General features: G+C 41.4%; 1 protein-coding gene across 9 annotated transcripts in view; it reads left to right on the top strand.

The window, feature by feature from the left end:
- The window catches only part of DNAH3 (dynein axonemal heavy chain 3), a 171600-nt gene that overhangs the window by 4152 nt on the left and 153753 nt on the right, over positions 1-13695 (top strand). For 8 of the 9 annotated variants that reach the window (XM_072836051.1, XM_072836053.1, XM_072836055.1 and 5 more), the window contains exons 2-7: positions 883-1289; positions 5421-5525; positions 6024-6246; positions 9859-9931; positions 10530-10704; positions 12577-12766. In XM_072836051.1, coding sequence (XP_072692152.1) covers positions 1251-1289; positions 5421-5525; positions 6024-6246; positions 9859-9931; positions 10530-10704; positions 12577-12766 — 805 coding nt within the window. In that variant the 5' untranslated portion in view covers positions 883-1250. Of the gene's footprint in view, positions 1-882; positions 1290-5420; positions 5526-6023; positions 6247-9858; positions 9932-10529; positions 10705-12576; positions 12767-13695 lie in introns of those variants that run through there. The other variant, XM_072836052.1, reaches the window with a different exon arrangement.

Here is a 13695-nt window from a genome sequence, read left to right as displayed (position 1 = left end):
GTAGGTGGGGGGATGAGGCAACTGGGTGATGGGCAATAAGGAGAGCATGTGATATAGTGAGCACTGGGTGTTATATGCAACTCATGAATCACTGAACTCTATCTCTGAATTTAATAATACACTATATGTTAATTGATTTTAAATTTAAGGGCATCTGGGTGACTCAGTCAGTTAAGTGTCTACCTTCAGCTCAAATCATAATCTGAGTCTGGGGATGGAGCCCCGTGTCAGGCTCCCTGCTTGGTGGGAGTCTGCTTCTCCCTTTCCCTCTGCCTCTACCCCTCTTGCTCTCTCTCTTTCTCACTATCACTCTCTCTCTCTCTTTCAAATAAATAAAATCTTTTAAAATTTTTAATTTAAATTAAAAACATTTTTTAATAAAAATATAAAAAATAAAAAGGACACTTAAAGAGATTTAGCAACTTGCTCAAGCCACAAGCTAATTAATGGGAAGGGTGGGATCAGAACCCAGCTGTGTCCAGCTCAAGAATTTAACCACCATGCTATTTGCATTTAGACTTTACCAAAGGCACCATCTTTTATTGCCATTCACCTCTACATTCCCAGATCACTGCTAAGCACCCTCTCATCTTCTCTTCTGTCATCAGCAATTTCTGCTGCGCAGCCAGGCCTCCAGCAAAGGAAGACACTAGCTGAGTCAAGCCCCGTCTTGTATCTTGTATCTGGGCACAGCTGAGGCCCCTCCTTCCTTAGCAACAGACGCTGAAGCCTGGTTACAGGCGCCAGGGCTTGGAGCATGCAAGTACCTCCAATGTTAAAAAGAGCCCAAAGAGGAGGAGAAAGAAGAGTTAGGCTGCTGGGGTATTGTTTAGTGGGGTGTTTCTTCCCTCTTCTCTGTATTAATATGTAACTCTGCTTCAGTTTTTCTTCTACAGTGAACTTCATGTGTTCCGGAAAAGTTCCAAGAAAGGAGCTGCTCAGCGGAAGGGAAAGTGGCCAGAGCAGGAGGTGCTGGAACCAGAGGAGAAAAGCCCAACAGAACCCCAAAACATACTTGAGCTTCCCTTCTTTCTTCTTCTATCAGAGAACTCCTTGGGGGGCTGAAGTCTATGACCTCAGAGAGGCAGCCCTGTGAACAGAGCTTTCAGAACGTTGAGAAAGTTCCATTTTCTGTATCGTCCCCATCATTATGCTATAAAGAAGTGTGAACTTCAGAGCCACTGGTAGGAGAGGATCATCCCCAAAGAAACTGAGAGCTTTTTATTCATTTTGTAATAGATCCAATTAGAATGGACAACATGAGTGACATGGGTTGCTCATCTCAGAAGGTAGGTGTGAATTTTAAGATGTACTATTTTTTTTTTTACCTATATTTTCAACATGTAGGGAATTGGGGAGTAGGCAAAAAGGGGATGTTTCAATCTTAGCCTAATTGCTGTAGACTTGACTGAGCAAGTGTGTTCACCACATTTTTATGTTTTTGCTTTGAAATATGCTTTTGGCTGAATTAGGCTTTTGAACATCTTAAGGTTTTGCTATGAAAATTTTAGAAATAGACACCTGTTGTTCCTTTCCCTTCCTTCCCATTAGATCATTAGATGATCTTTTCCATCCAAAAATTCCCAACACTGGGTGTACATCAGAATATCCTAGACAGCATCTTGAAAACATAGTTAGCCTCACTCCCAAAGGGTCTGATCCAGAAGGGTTGGAGTGGGGTCCCCAAATCTATATTTTTAACTTAGAACAGAGTGATTCTGTTACAGCAGGTCCTCAGGTGAGGATTTAGCAATGGCCTCCAAGAAGGATGTGCAAACATCATGTGTAGTCGAAAATCAGCCCTCTGTAAAAGTAATAATTCTATCCACTCTAGGTGTCAAAATCTTGGTTTTAAAAGCCAAGATCCACTAGGTTGCCATATACTAAAGTGCCTAGAGGAGCATTTTAAATGGAAACTTTATGAAATTAAATTGGATTTGTTAGTAATGGCTGAATCCACCCTCTGAAGTGAAAACTCCCTGCAGTTTATCAGAGAAAACACTTACATGTTAATAGTATTAATGAACCACTTTGCATACTGAATAGTTCTTACAAAAATCACTCTTTCCCCTTGAAGATGCCACAGAGAATTCTTAGCCAGATATGGTCAAGAAAAGTCTCTTTGTTCTGTTCTGGAATTGATTTCTGGATCTGCTGATCCTATGCCTATCTCATGTGTTCCTGACCCATGCCCGGAAATGTTCTCAGGGTATTTATGGTTCTGTGTATATAAGTCAGTCTGTGTCCATGAACTAGCTAAAATTTCATTTGTTCTTCAAAGGTTATGCTTCTATCACGTTCTATAAAATTCTTAATGTTGGCTTTCTTGCAAAATGTTGTTTTGCTTTTCTTTATTTTCCCAAGAATGGCTTATCTCTTTGTATGATATTCAGCTGCCTCTGTATCTGCCCTTTGGATGACTATCTCTTCTTATGGAGGAGCATGAATTTAATTCAATCTGGCTCAAACTCAAAAAGGAATCTATGAGCTCAAATAACCAAAAAGTCCAGATTAAATCTATGAGCTCAAATAACCAAGAAGTCCAGATTAAATCCAAACTCAAAAAGGAATCTATGAGCTCAAATAACCAAGAAGTCCAGATTAAATCCAGATTAAGCCGATGTCACTGGGAGTCTGTCTTTCACCCTCTGGGAGTTTTGCTTCCTTCCATTGTTGACTTTATTTTTAAGGAAAGCTTTATTCCCACATAAAGCAAAGATGACTGTTGAGAGTGCCTCTTTCTCTATAGGTCTGGTGAAAGTCAGAAAGACTGATCAGCCCAGTGTAGGTCACATGCCTGTCCCTAGAGATCACTGTGTCTAGGAGGATGGAGTCCCCTGATTGGCCAGACCTGTGTCACATGCACTTCCCTGGAGCTAGGGCTGGGATCAGGCTAATGTACAGCACGAAATGGGAGAAGAGGCAATGATGTCCATCCACTAGGGCTGTGTTCTACTTCTTTTGGTCACAAGAGTAACTTCTCAGTAGGTGTCAGGGCTGATACCAGGTTTATTCCAACCATGAGCAGAAGCATAAAGGCCAAGGCACCTCCTGAATATGGATGTTACCGACTCATTACCATTTTTGTTGTTACTTACTCAAGATGTCTGAAATTTGTGATGTGTGTTTATTGCTCTTTTAATGAACATTTTTATTTGAAACAGATTTAAAAGCTAGGCTAAGGGAAAGATTTCCACTGACCACAAAACCTCCTTGCTTGCAAAGACAAAAACCAGGCAGCCATAATTTATCAATCAGTGTATGTTGTACATTTAAGGTCCTGAAGGAAATCATAAACAACTTCATGGTGCTGAAAGTACTGTTGCCAGAATCTACCCCAGATGGTGTGGTACCTCCTTTGCATAACCAGGTTCCTTTCAGGCTAATGCCAGAGTTCTCTCATTTTGTTCAAATGATTGGTATAGATCTGAGATTAATTTTTTAAAATTTATTTTGAGAGAGAGAATATGCACACACGTACATGCACATGAGTAGGAGAAGGGTAGAGGGAGAGAATCTTCCTGCAGACTCCTCACTGAGCATGGAGCCTGACACAAGGCTCAGTCTCACCACCCTTAAAATCATGACCTGAGCCAAAACCAACACACAGATGCTCAACTGACTGAGCCTGCCAGGTGCCTCTGATATTAAATTCAGTAGCAAAAATCATGTTGGAGATAAATGATCAATTCTTAGATCCCTGAAATTGAGGTCAAGGGCAAAGAGACAGACACAATTATTTAAATCAACTAAGTGAATTCTTTAAGCTAAAAACAACTAGTTCTATGGATCTCAAACTCATCTTGTTTAAACTCAAGATGCAACCTTGAGTTGCAAGCCCAAGCAACCCTATTTTAATGAAGTTTTGTTGGTGAATCTGATGTGCCCCAATTTTTGAAAATAGCTACATTAGACCATTAGATAAGTGGGCCTGTTGTATGTTTTCAAAGATCTCTGGCTTGCTGTGCATCTTTGTTTATGGGTTTACATGTTTTTGTTTACTTTTAAAATCAACACCTTCCTGGGGTACCTGAGTGGCTCAGTGGTTGGGCATCTGCCTTTGGCTCAGGTAGTGATCCCGGCCTCCTGGGATTGAGTCCCACATCAGGCTCCCTATGGGGTGCCTGCTTCTTCCTCTGCTTGTGTCTCTGCCTCTGTCTCTGTGTCTCTTGTGAATAAATAAATAAAATCTTAAAACAACACCACCACCTTCCTAAAGTAATTTGCCATGTTAGTGATACTTGCTGTTTCCCATGTGTTCGGATGCAGAGTCATGTGTATTTAAAAGCTCCTCTATGTGGCTGGGATGTGTTACCTATATTCTCTGAGTTTTATTTCTTCACGTCAGACATGGGTATAAAAAACTCTCATAAGGTTGAACAGTGCCTAAAGCAAAATAACTTGGAATAATGATATTGTTATTATTTTCTGAGGTTGAATCATCAGTGAGCAGTTGGTTAGGGAAAGAGGGTGGCTAACATCTGCTTCATATACCCCCTATTTGCTACCCCCTGCCAGTTAACCTTCATGACATAAGTTGCTGACCCAAGTAAGTCAAATCAATCCAGTAATGTCTCATTTTACAGAATTCAGTCAAAAGTCATTGCCTGAGGTGAAAATTCATAGTCAAAATTGCCCTTGAAAATCCCATACACCATCTTTAAAGTGCTGTGGAGTAACATCTCTCAATAAATCCAGCCTCAGAGGTTTCCTCTATGATGGGACCAAAGGCACTTTCTCTATCACAGCCCCAGATAAACAGTTGTTGTGCATATAGGGGCTGCGTCCTAGGACAGAAACACACAGAGAATCCTTCAATACCGCAGTCACTTTCAGGTCTGCTCAGGAGAGGGGCCTGGGAACTGAGAGTGACCATGGGAGCCACAAGTTCACCCCTACCTGAGGGTTATCCCTAAGTGCACACTCATTGAATGGAATGGTAGACTCAGACACCTACACTGTTTAAGTGATATATATATTTTGTACAAGAAGCATAGACAGTTGCTCATGTGTGTGTTAAACACACAAAAAGTACAGTGCCCCTGCATAAGCAGATTTCAATTTGGAATTGTGTATTTGTGAAAGGCAAGAGTCTAATTTTTTTTTATTTTTTATTTTTTTAAGAGTCCAATTTTTAAAGTTAACCCCTTGAATCATGACCCAGGATCAGGAACTTGGGGTCTTCCCAGGGGAAAAATATCTATTAATTTGCTCATAGAGGGGTAGCCAAGGACACTGGAGGAAAGACAAACTACTAATTTAAAAATGAAACCTACACCATGGATGAGGGTGAGAAGGGTGTTTAGTGGGCAGAACTCTGTCCCTAAACCCTTTCTTGGGGATCTCTACTCCTTGCCAACCTAAAGATTTGGAAATCTTTCCTAATTCCTAAAGAGTGGCTTTGTTCCCATTTCTCACAGATCACCAAAAGTGACTCGATACATCACATGAGCCACTCCCAGAGGCAGCCAGAGCTGCCCCCTTTCCCTGCTTCTGTTAATGAGCAACCATCGGAACTCTATCAGGTATGTTCACCTGGCTACTGCTCTTCTGCTGGTACTAGTGGAGGGACAAACAGACAGACTTGACGAGAGGACTCAATGGCTTTGGTTACTTCTGCCACCAGAAAAGACTCTAGCCATGTGGGGAAAAAAGCTATCCAGTAGCATAAAGGTGAGTTAGGATCCGGCCTTCTCTCTACCCTGCCATATTATTCAACCATTCTAAACTTCTGCATCTTCAGTTATTTCTACCATATAGCCATGTCCACAAAGAATAAAGACAATGGAAGTAAATTACCTGACTCACAAATAAACTGTTTATTGAAAGCCAGCCGTGGTCCCTGACATCAGAAATCATGCTCACAGTAGACAGAGAAGTAACCATCCAGGAAACATTTGCCTGAGTTAGAAGGTAGAAGTAGTGTAAGGCATGTGAGACTTCCTGAGTCTCCATGTAGTAGAGCTTCAGCTACTCCAGAGGTGTCCTTCACCATGTCCTGCTCTGCATTTCTCCCCCTGTAGACCATCATGTCGCACAGCTTTTATCCCCCCTTAATGCAACGTACGTCATGGACACTGGCTGCACCCTTCAAAGAGCAGCACCACTACCGAGGACCCAGTGATTCCATTGCCAACAACTACTCTTTAATGGCCCAGGACCTGAAGCTGAAGGACCTGCTGAAAGTTTACCAGCCAGTCACCATCAACATCCCAAGGGAAAAGATCTTTCAGGGGCTGCCATTAGGTATTTGTAGCAACATGCTATACCGGCTCAAAATGGGACATTGAGTGGGATGTTTAGTCCTGGGTTCTAGTTCTGGCTCCTTTGCTTGCTGCAGCTAACCTTGGATAACCTCATAGAGTCTCAGTCTCTGCATCCATGAAATGAGAATGATTGTGATAACTAACATTACATTTATCATATGCCACATCCCCTACATTTGACATACACCAAACACTTGTGTTATTGATTGCTGTGTAACAAATTATCCCCAAAACTTAATGGTTTAAAACAACCTGTATTGGGGCACCTGGGTGGCTCAGTGGTTGAGCATCTGCCTTTGGCTCAGATCATGATCCTCGGGTCCTGGGATCAAGTCCCACATCAGGTTTTCCACAGGAACCCTGCTTCTCCCTCTACCTATGTCTCTGCCTCTGTCTCTGTGTCTCTTGTGAATAAATAAATAAAACCTTTTAAAAAATTAAAATTAAAAAAAAAAATAAAACAACCAGCATTTATTATCTCACAGTTTCTATGAGGTGAGAATCTGGGCATGGCTTAATCTAATGATTCTGGCTCAGAGTCTTTCACAAGCATGCAGTCAAGGTGTCAGCCAGAACTATAGTCATCTAAAGGTACCCACGGACAGATCCTCTTACACACTCAAGTCCTCGGGTCCTTGCTGGCTGTTGGCCATAGACATCAGTTTCCTGCCACGTGAGTTTTTCTATGGGGCAGCTCACAACATGGCTTCTGGCTTCCCTCAGAAGGAACAAGGGAGAGAAAGAGAGAGAAAAGAGCCAAAAATATGGTCTTTTGGGAATTTAATTCTGACATCCTAACACTTTTGCTCTATGCTGTTGGCTAGAAGTGAGTCACTAGTCTAGCCCACATACACAAGTGTTATGATACCAGAAGGCGGGGAATCGTTAGGGACCATCTTGGAAGCTGCTTACCATAGTACTTTATATGTATTAATTTATTTAATCCTAATGGGTAAAGATAAATCTTCTTCAGTAATTCTTACTACTTGTGTGTTAGAGCCTCTTCATCTGCCCTCTGTCTCAAACTTATTTTCATATTTTGCATTTTTCTCTCTGTGCTGTATGTCCGGGTGAGTTCCTCATATGTATCTCTTTCTTTTTCTTTTTTTTTTTTTAGGATTTTTTTTATTTATTCATGAGAGACACACACACACACAGAGGCAGAGACCCAGGCAGAGGGAGAAGCAGGCTCCATGCAGGGAGCACGATGTGGGACTCGATCCCAGTATTCCAGGATCACGCCCTGAGCCAAAGACAGATGCTCAACCACTGAGCCACCCAGGCATCCCTCATATGTATCTTCTGATTCACTAATTTGCTCTTCAACTCTGTTGAGCCTTAAGATTATCATGTCTAATGATTTTTTTAAAAATTTTCATGACACTGAGGGGGGCACTTGACGGGATGAGCACTGGGTGTTATTCTGTATGTTGGCAAATTGAACACCAATAAAAAATAAATTTATTATTTTTAAAAAAACAAAAATTTTCATGACAATATCTTTACATTTTCAGATTTTCTAATTGGTTCTACTCATGAGTGTCATCCCTGCCAATTTCTTGTTTAATTCTTATGGACATAGGTCTTTCAATATTCCTGGGAGGATCTTAAACATTTATTTTGGAGCAATGTTTATATTGCTGTATTATTTTCACTTTGTGAATCTATCCCTTGATTATTGAGTTTACTAGCTATCTTTGTTAGTGTTGTTTTTTCCCATATGTTCTGGGATTTTAGTTTGCAGGTTTGTGTTGAGAGTTTTTTCCCTTCTTGTTACATGTGTCTCCCACCCCATTGTTTTTATGGAGGTATGATTCACATACAATAAGATGCATAGATCTTAAGGGTTCAGTTCAGTGAGTGTTGACAATTGTTTATACCATATAGCCACTACCCAAACAGGATGTGGGGCATTTCCATCATTAGAGAAAGTTCTCTTGTGCTCATTCCAATAAGTTCTCTCCTCTACCCAATACCATCCCTCCCCCCCCTTTTTTTTTTAAAGATTTTATTTATTCATTTGAGAGATAGCTCATGAGTGCAGGAGAGGACAAGCCAGGGGGAGAGGCAGAGGGAGAAGCAGGCTTCCCACTGAGTGGAAGCCCAATGCAGGGCTCAATCCCAGGACTCGGGGTCATGACCTGAGCCAAAGGCAGACATTTAACCAATTGAGCCACCCAGGTACCCCATAATCTGACTTTTTTATTCTTATGCCTTCACCTATCCTCTTAAAACCTCAAATTAGAACCAGACCTTATATTGATGGTTTAAGATCCCCATCCTAAGGTGATATTTGGGGATCTTGTAGATGTGGTCCCTGAGACCATGTGAAGCTCAGCCTAGTTATTATTAGGCTTTTTCTGTTGTCTCTGGCTGCCATGTGAATTGAGGATCCCTGTGCTTTATCTGCATGTCAGTGCTACTGTGTCTTAGGCCTGTCTTCATGGATAGGACAGCCTTGTTTCAGTGCTGGTTTTATGCTATGAGCCTAGCACTAGTCCCCTACAATCATAGGGTGTTTTTGGATTCTGTTACTCCCCCAGGTAACTAACTCCTCCCTACTCTTGGATACAGAAGCCAAGTTTATGACTTTTACTTTGTACTCTGTGCATTTCTGGTCCACATAGAAAAGTATCTTGTTGAACATTGTAATGTCTTTTTAATTTTTAAAGAGTCTGTTATCATTGTATTTGGAGTAGATTGAGGAGCTCAAAGTATGAAGTCAAGATACATCTAGACTAGGAGTCTTCAGTTCTCTTTGATACTATCAAAATGTCAATTTAATATTATGTTTTTAACACTTCTCTGTTAATTTATTTAGGCTAAAGTCTTAAGCAAGCAACAGTATCTAGTTAAATTTTATTAATATAGTTATATATCACTTACTGAATTCATTTGTAGTTACCTTATATTTATTGTAAATGATACTAGTTTTTCTCTTCATGATAATCATATTTCCTTTAAAATAAGTATACTGGGATCCCTGGGTGGCGCAGCGGTTTAGTGCCTGCCTTTGGCCCAGGGCGCGATACTGGAGACCCGGGATCGAATCCCAAGTCGGGATCCCGGTGCATGGAGCCTGCTTCTCCCTCTGCCTGTGTCTCTGCCTCTCTCTCTCTCTCTCTCTCTCTCTCTGTGTGACTATCATAAATAAATTTAAAAAAAATAAAAAATAAAAAGAATCAGCTTTATTTTAATAAATAAATAAAATAAAATAAAATAAGTATACTAAGTTTAAAAGTCTGCACTTATTTAAAGACAAACGTTAAACAGTAATTTCCAAAGTTTAGCAAGTAGGACATATAGGATTAGTGAGTGAATTGGGTAGGCAGTTATTAATATTTATCAATTATATGAATAAATGGAAGGTATGTGCATCCCCATTTCACATGTGGGAAAGCTGAGGCCTGGAGTGTTGAAATTACTTCTTCAGAGTCACACAGATGATTAGTGCTGCATGTGGGACCAGGTGACCCATCTCCTGTCTCATCCCAATGCACCAAGTCTACTCTCCTTAGTCATGTCCCTATGAGTAAAGGATGGCCCAAGGCCCACTAGCCATCCCTGATGTGTTTCTTCTCTCTTGCTCTAGCGAATAACTGCTCTTCAGGACCCAACAAGAAGAAAAGAAAGTTCTCCCCTAGAGACAAAGAGGATCTCACCAGGTAAGTGTCCCTATGGGTATTGGGGATTGCAGGATACCAGGCTGAACTGCAGAAGTCTTAAAACCATGCTCTCAATCTTGATTTCAAAGCATTCTCAGACTACAAGAAACCATGTTTTGTTTTGTTTTGTTTTGTTTTGTTTTGTTTTTTCCATTAGTCCCCTTAACCCAATTTTTTAAGGCTCTGAATAAAACTAAATTAACCAACTGAACAAGACCAATGCTAGCATTCCTACGGGTGCGCATGGTTAGAGGTTGTCATTGAAGGACACACCCATGCTAGTTGATGACACAGAGGAGAGGGGCTTCCCCTGCATAATAACACTCAGCAGCATAGAGACAGTAGGCTTGACACAGAGCACTTCTGCAGAAAGCCAACGGCTGAGCTGTGTCTCCTTTTTTTTTTTTAAGATTTTATTTATTTCTTCAGGAGAGACACAGAGAGAGAGGCAAAGACATAGGCAGAGGGAAAAGCAGGCTTCCTGTTGGGAGCCTAATATGGGACTCGATCCCAAGACCCTGGGATCATGCCCTGAGACAAAGGCAGATGCTCAACCACTGAGCCACCCAGGCATCCCTGAGCTGTGTCTACTTTTCAGGACCAAGCTGGCCTGCAGTATCTCAGTCTCATCACCTATAAAGAAGGAGGTGGTGATATCTTCAACCTTTCCAGGAAGCAGGCCTATGAGTCCAGAAGAGCAGATTGATGTGATGTTACAGCAGGAGATGGAAATAGAAGGTAAAGAAACCCAACCGTCTGAATCAGACTTAGAGGTATGTTCTTGTTGCTTCCTTTTTCTCAATTTGCTGAGTATTATTCTTGGCATCTCAGTGATTCTGAACTCAGAGAGAACAGCAGAATCACCCAGGGAATGTTTTAAAAATACCAAAGTCCAGACCTCATGACAGACTACCAAATAAGAGTCTGTGTGTGTATATTTGTGTGTGTGTGTGTGTGTGTGTGTGTGTGTGAATTGTTTTAGTGAGTCTTAGAAACCTTTGGTTCCTCTTAGAACATAGGTTGCAAAATGATGACCCATAAGCTAGGGTTGCCAGATTTTGAAAAACAAAACAAAACAAAAACAGGACACTCAGTTAAATTGGAATTTCAGATAAACAATGAATAATTTTAAAAATTATACTAAAATGCTAAATGTATAAGCATATCCCAATGTATCTATAGTTTATCTGGCAACTCTACCATAGGTGAATTTGGCCTATAGATGTGTTTTGAAAATGCAGGAAATCTCATATAAGCTGGATTTCTAACCTCTTTTGAAAAAATTAAGAAATTTAAGCTGAGAAGTAACTACCTCCTTTCGATAAAAAATATATTTTCCAGTTTGTGAGAGTCTCCAGTATTCTTTATTATTTTCTTATGTCCAGCCAGCTTTCACTCATTAACATTCCTTGCTTGGTTTTAGGTAGACTTTTGAGTTTCTAACCTATTTTAAAAGAAGAGGAACAAAACTTTAGAGCAAATAGCTTATGAGTTTATAGTATGTATAATAAAATGATTTATGGTAAAAATCATAGGGACTAAGTATGTGCTATTGGCAGAATTCCATGCTAAACCCTCTAGGTGCTTGACCCCATTCAAGACCTGGGTACTAGGATTACTCCGGTTGTCCAGGTGCGGAGATTGGGGTGAGGTCTGATAAAGAACTTGCCAGAGATTACACAGTCAGTAAGAGGCACAACTAGAACTTAGACCAGGTCTGGCTGATACTAAAGTCTCTATGGTAGCATTTCTCACACTTGCCTGATGATAAGAATCACCTGGGATGCTTGCTGAAAAACCCCAAACTGACTCAGGAGGGCCCATGGATCTGCATTTTAATAAGAGCCTCTCTCCCCACCCCAGGCAGTTCTTACAATGAGGGAACTTTGGAAGTTTCTTCTCTATAGGGAGCTCCCATTTAAATTTGGAGAAAGGTGAGCTCAGCCTTTTCTGACCACAGACAATTGTCACTAAAGCTCAAACCTAATTTCCTGTGCTTCGTGCTTCTCATCTATCTTAAAGTATTCGTTCCTAGAGCTAACTAGCCTTACAGCAGCTTAGCGCCCTAAATAAACAAAACTTCCTGAAGTCACCAGGTCACACTGGCCATTTTTGTTCAGTTTGTGTGTTTGTGTTGCTTTTCTAAACTCGGAAACCCATGGTCAGATTAGAAGTACCGTAAGTCTCACTTTTGGGTAATTGGACTTTTGGGTAATTCTCACTGGCAGCTACAAGCCACAGGATCCAAGGGCTTTGCAGGCCATCATTGTTGTTGAGGAGGGTGAATTACTGAGTCCATTGGAGGATCTTGTTAATCATCATCTTAAAGTTCAGCAGATAGATTCCCTCTGTCCTGGCCTAGTACTCATCCCCCCTGTTACTATTTGCATGGCATTTGACAAGCCCATCCTTCTACCCCACCAAAATCTCTGGCTCTGGTTGAATCCCACAGAGTCAAGGAGAATTGCCCACCATCACACTGCAGTGAGTATGTGGTGATGGGCCCCAGAAAACCCGATTGAAGGGAGTAAAGGGTAGGGATGGGTGGGGTGTGAACAGAGTCCCCTGGAGGCTAACAGATGTGGGCAGGTGGACACAGTTCACCAATCACAGTCATTGTCTTGCTGGTGGTTTGTTTATGGAAGAGGTACTATTACTATTTGACCAACGGGATCCGAAAAGACATGATTGCCCCCGAAGAGGAGGAAGTGATGCATCGGATTTCAAAGCTGATTTCTAACACGCTGCTGACAAGTCCCTTGCTGGAACCCCTGGTGATCCTTCTGGTGAAGGAGAAGGAAAATGACTACTACAGTAGCCTCATGAAAAGCATTGGTAAGGCTGGGTGTAAATGGGGCAAGGGGCTCCTTTGTGGAGAGCGCCTTCTTCCTCTATCAGTCCACCCTGGTTCCTCTAAAAAATGCCAAAAACATCCTTTTCATTCACATGCTCTCCTGTACATCACTGATGTCAACGCTAGCACTTCCTGCACTTCGATGTGCATCCGTATAACTTGAGGATCTTGTGAAAAATGCAGATTCTGATTAGACAAATCTGGAGTGGGTCTGAGAGTCTTCATTTCTAACAAGCTCCCAGGAGATATGGATGCTGCTTACCCCAGGGCAACACTAGGAATAGTAAGGGTCTATTCAGGTTTTAAAATCTAGCTCAAGACCTGCCTCTTAAGTATTTTTTTTTCTCTGCAACCCTCAGTGGTCCTTCCTGTCTCTACTTTTCAACTCAACCTGCTTTGGAATGTCTCCTGGGCCATAATTCTCCTCTGTTATATAACACTGGCATTGTCTTTTCATTTCTTATGGGTCTTGGCCCTCCTATTAGACTGTCAGTTCTTCGATGGTGAAGGACGTGTTATTGATTCTAGCTCCTCTTCATCCTTAGGCCCGTGTCTTGTACACACAGTAGGTCATTGGGAAACAATGATGGTGAGTAATGTGAGAAATGCATCAAAGAGGAGAGGTGATCATATGAGTTCCTTACCTTTCTATTTTATCTGCAGAATAGCTGTCTTTACCAAGATGTCTAATTATTTTTAATTTCCTAATTAACTTTCTTTTTTAAAAAAGATTTTATTTATTCATAAGAGACACACAGAGAGAGGCAGAGACGTAGGCAGAGGGAGAAGCAGGCTCCCTGTGGGGAACCCAATGTGGGACTCGATCCCAGGACCCCAGGATCATGACCTGAGCCAAAGACAGATGCTCAACCACTGAGCCATCCAGATGTCCCCCCAATTAACTTTCTTG

This window comes from Canis lupus, chromosome 8 (genome assembly GCF_048164855.1).
Source record: "Canis lupus baileyi chromosome 8, mCanLup2.hap1, whole genome shotgun sequence".
Lineage (NCBI taxonomy): Eukaryota > Metazoa > Chordata > Mammalia > Carnivora > Canidae > Canis > Canis lupus.
This window is presented reverse-complemented; position numbering and strand designations above follow the sequence as displayed.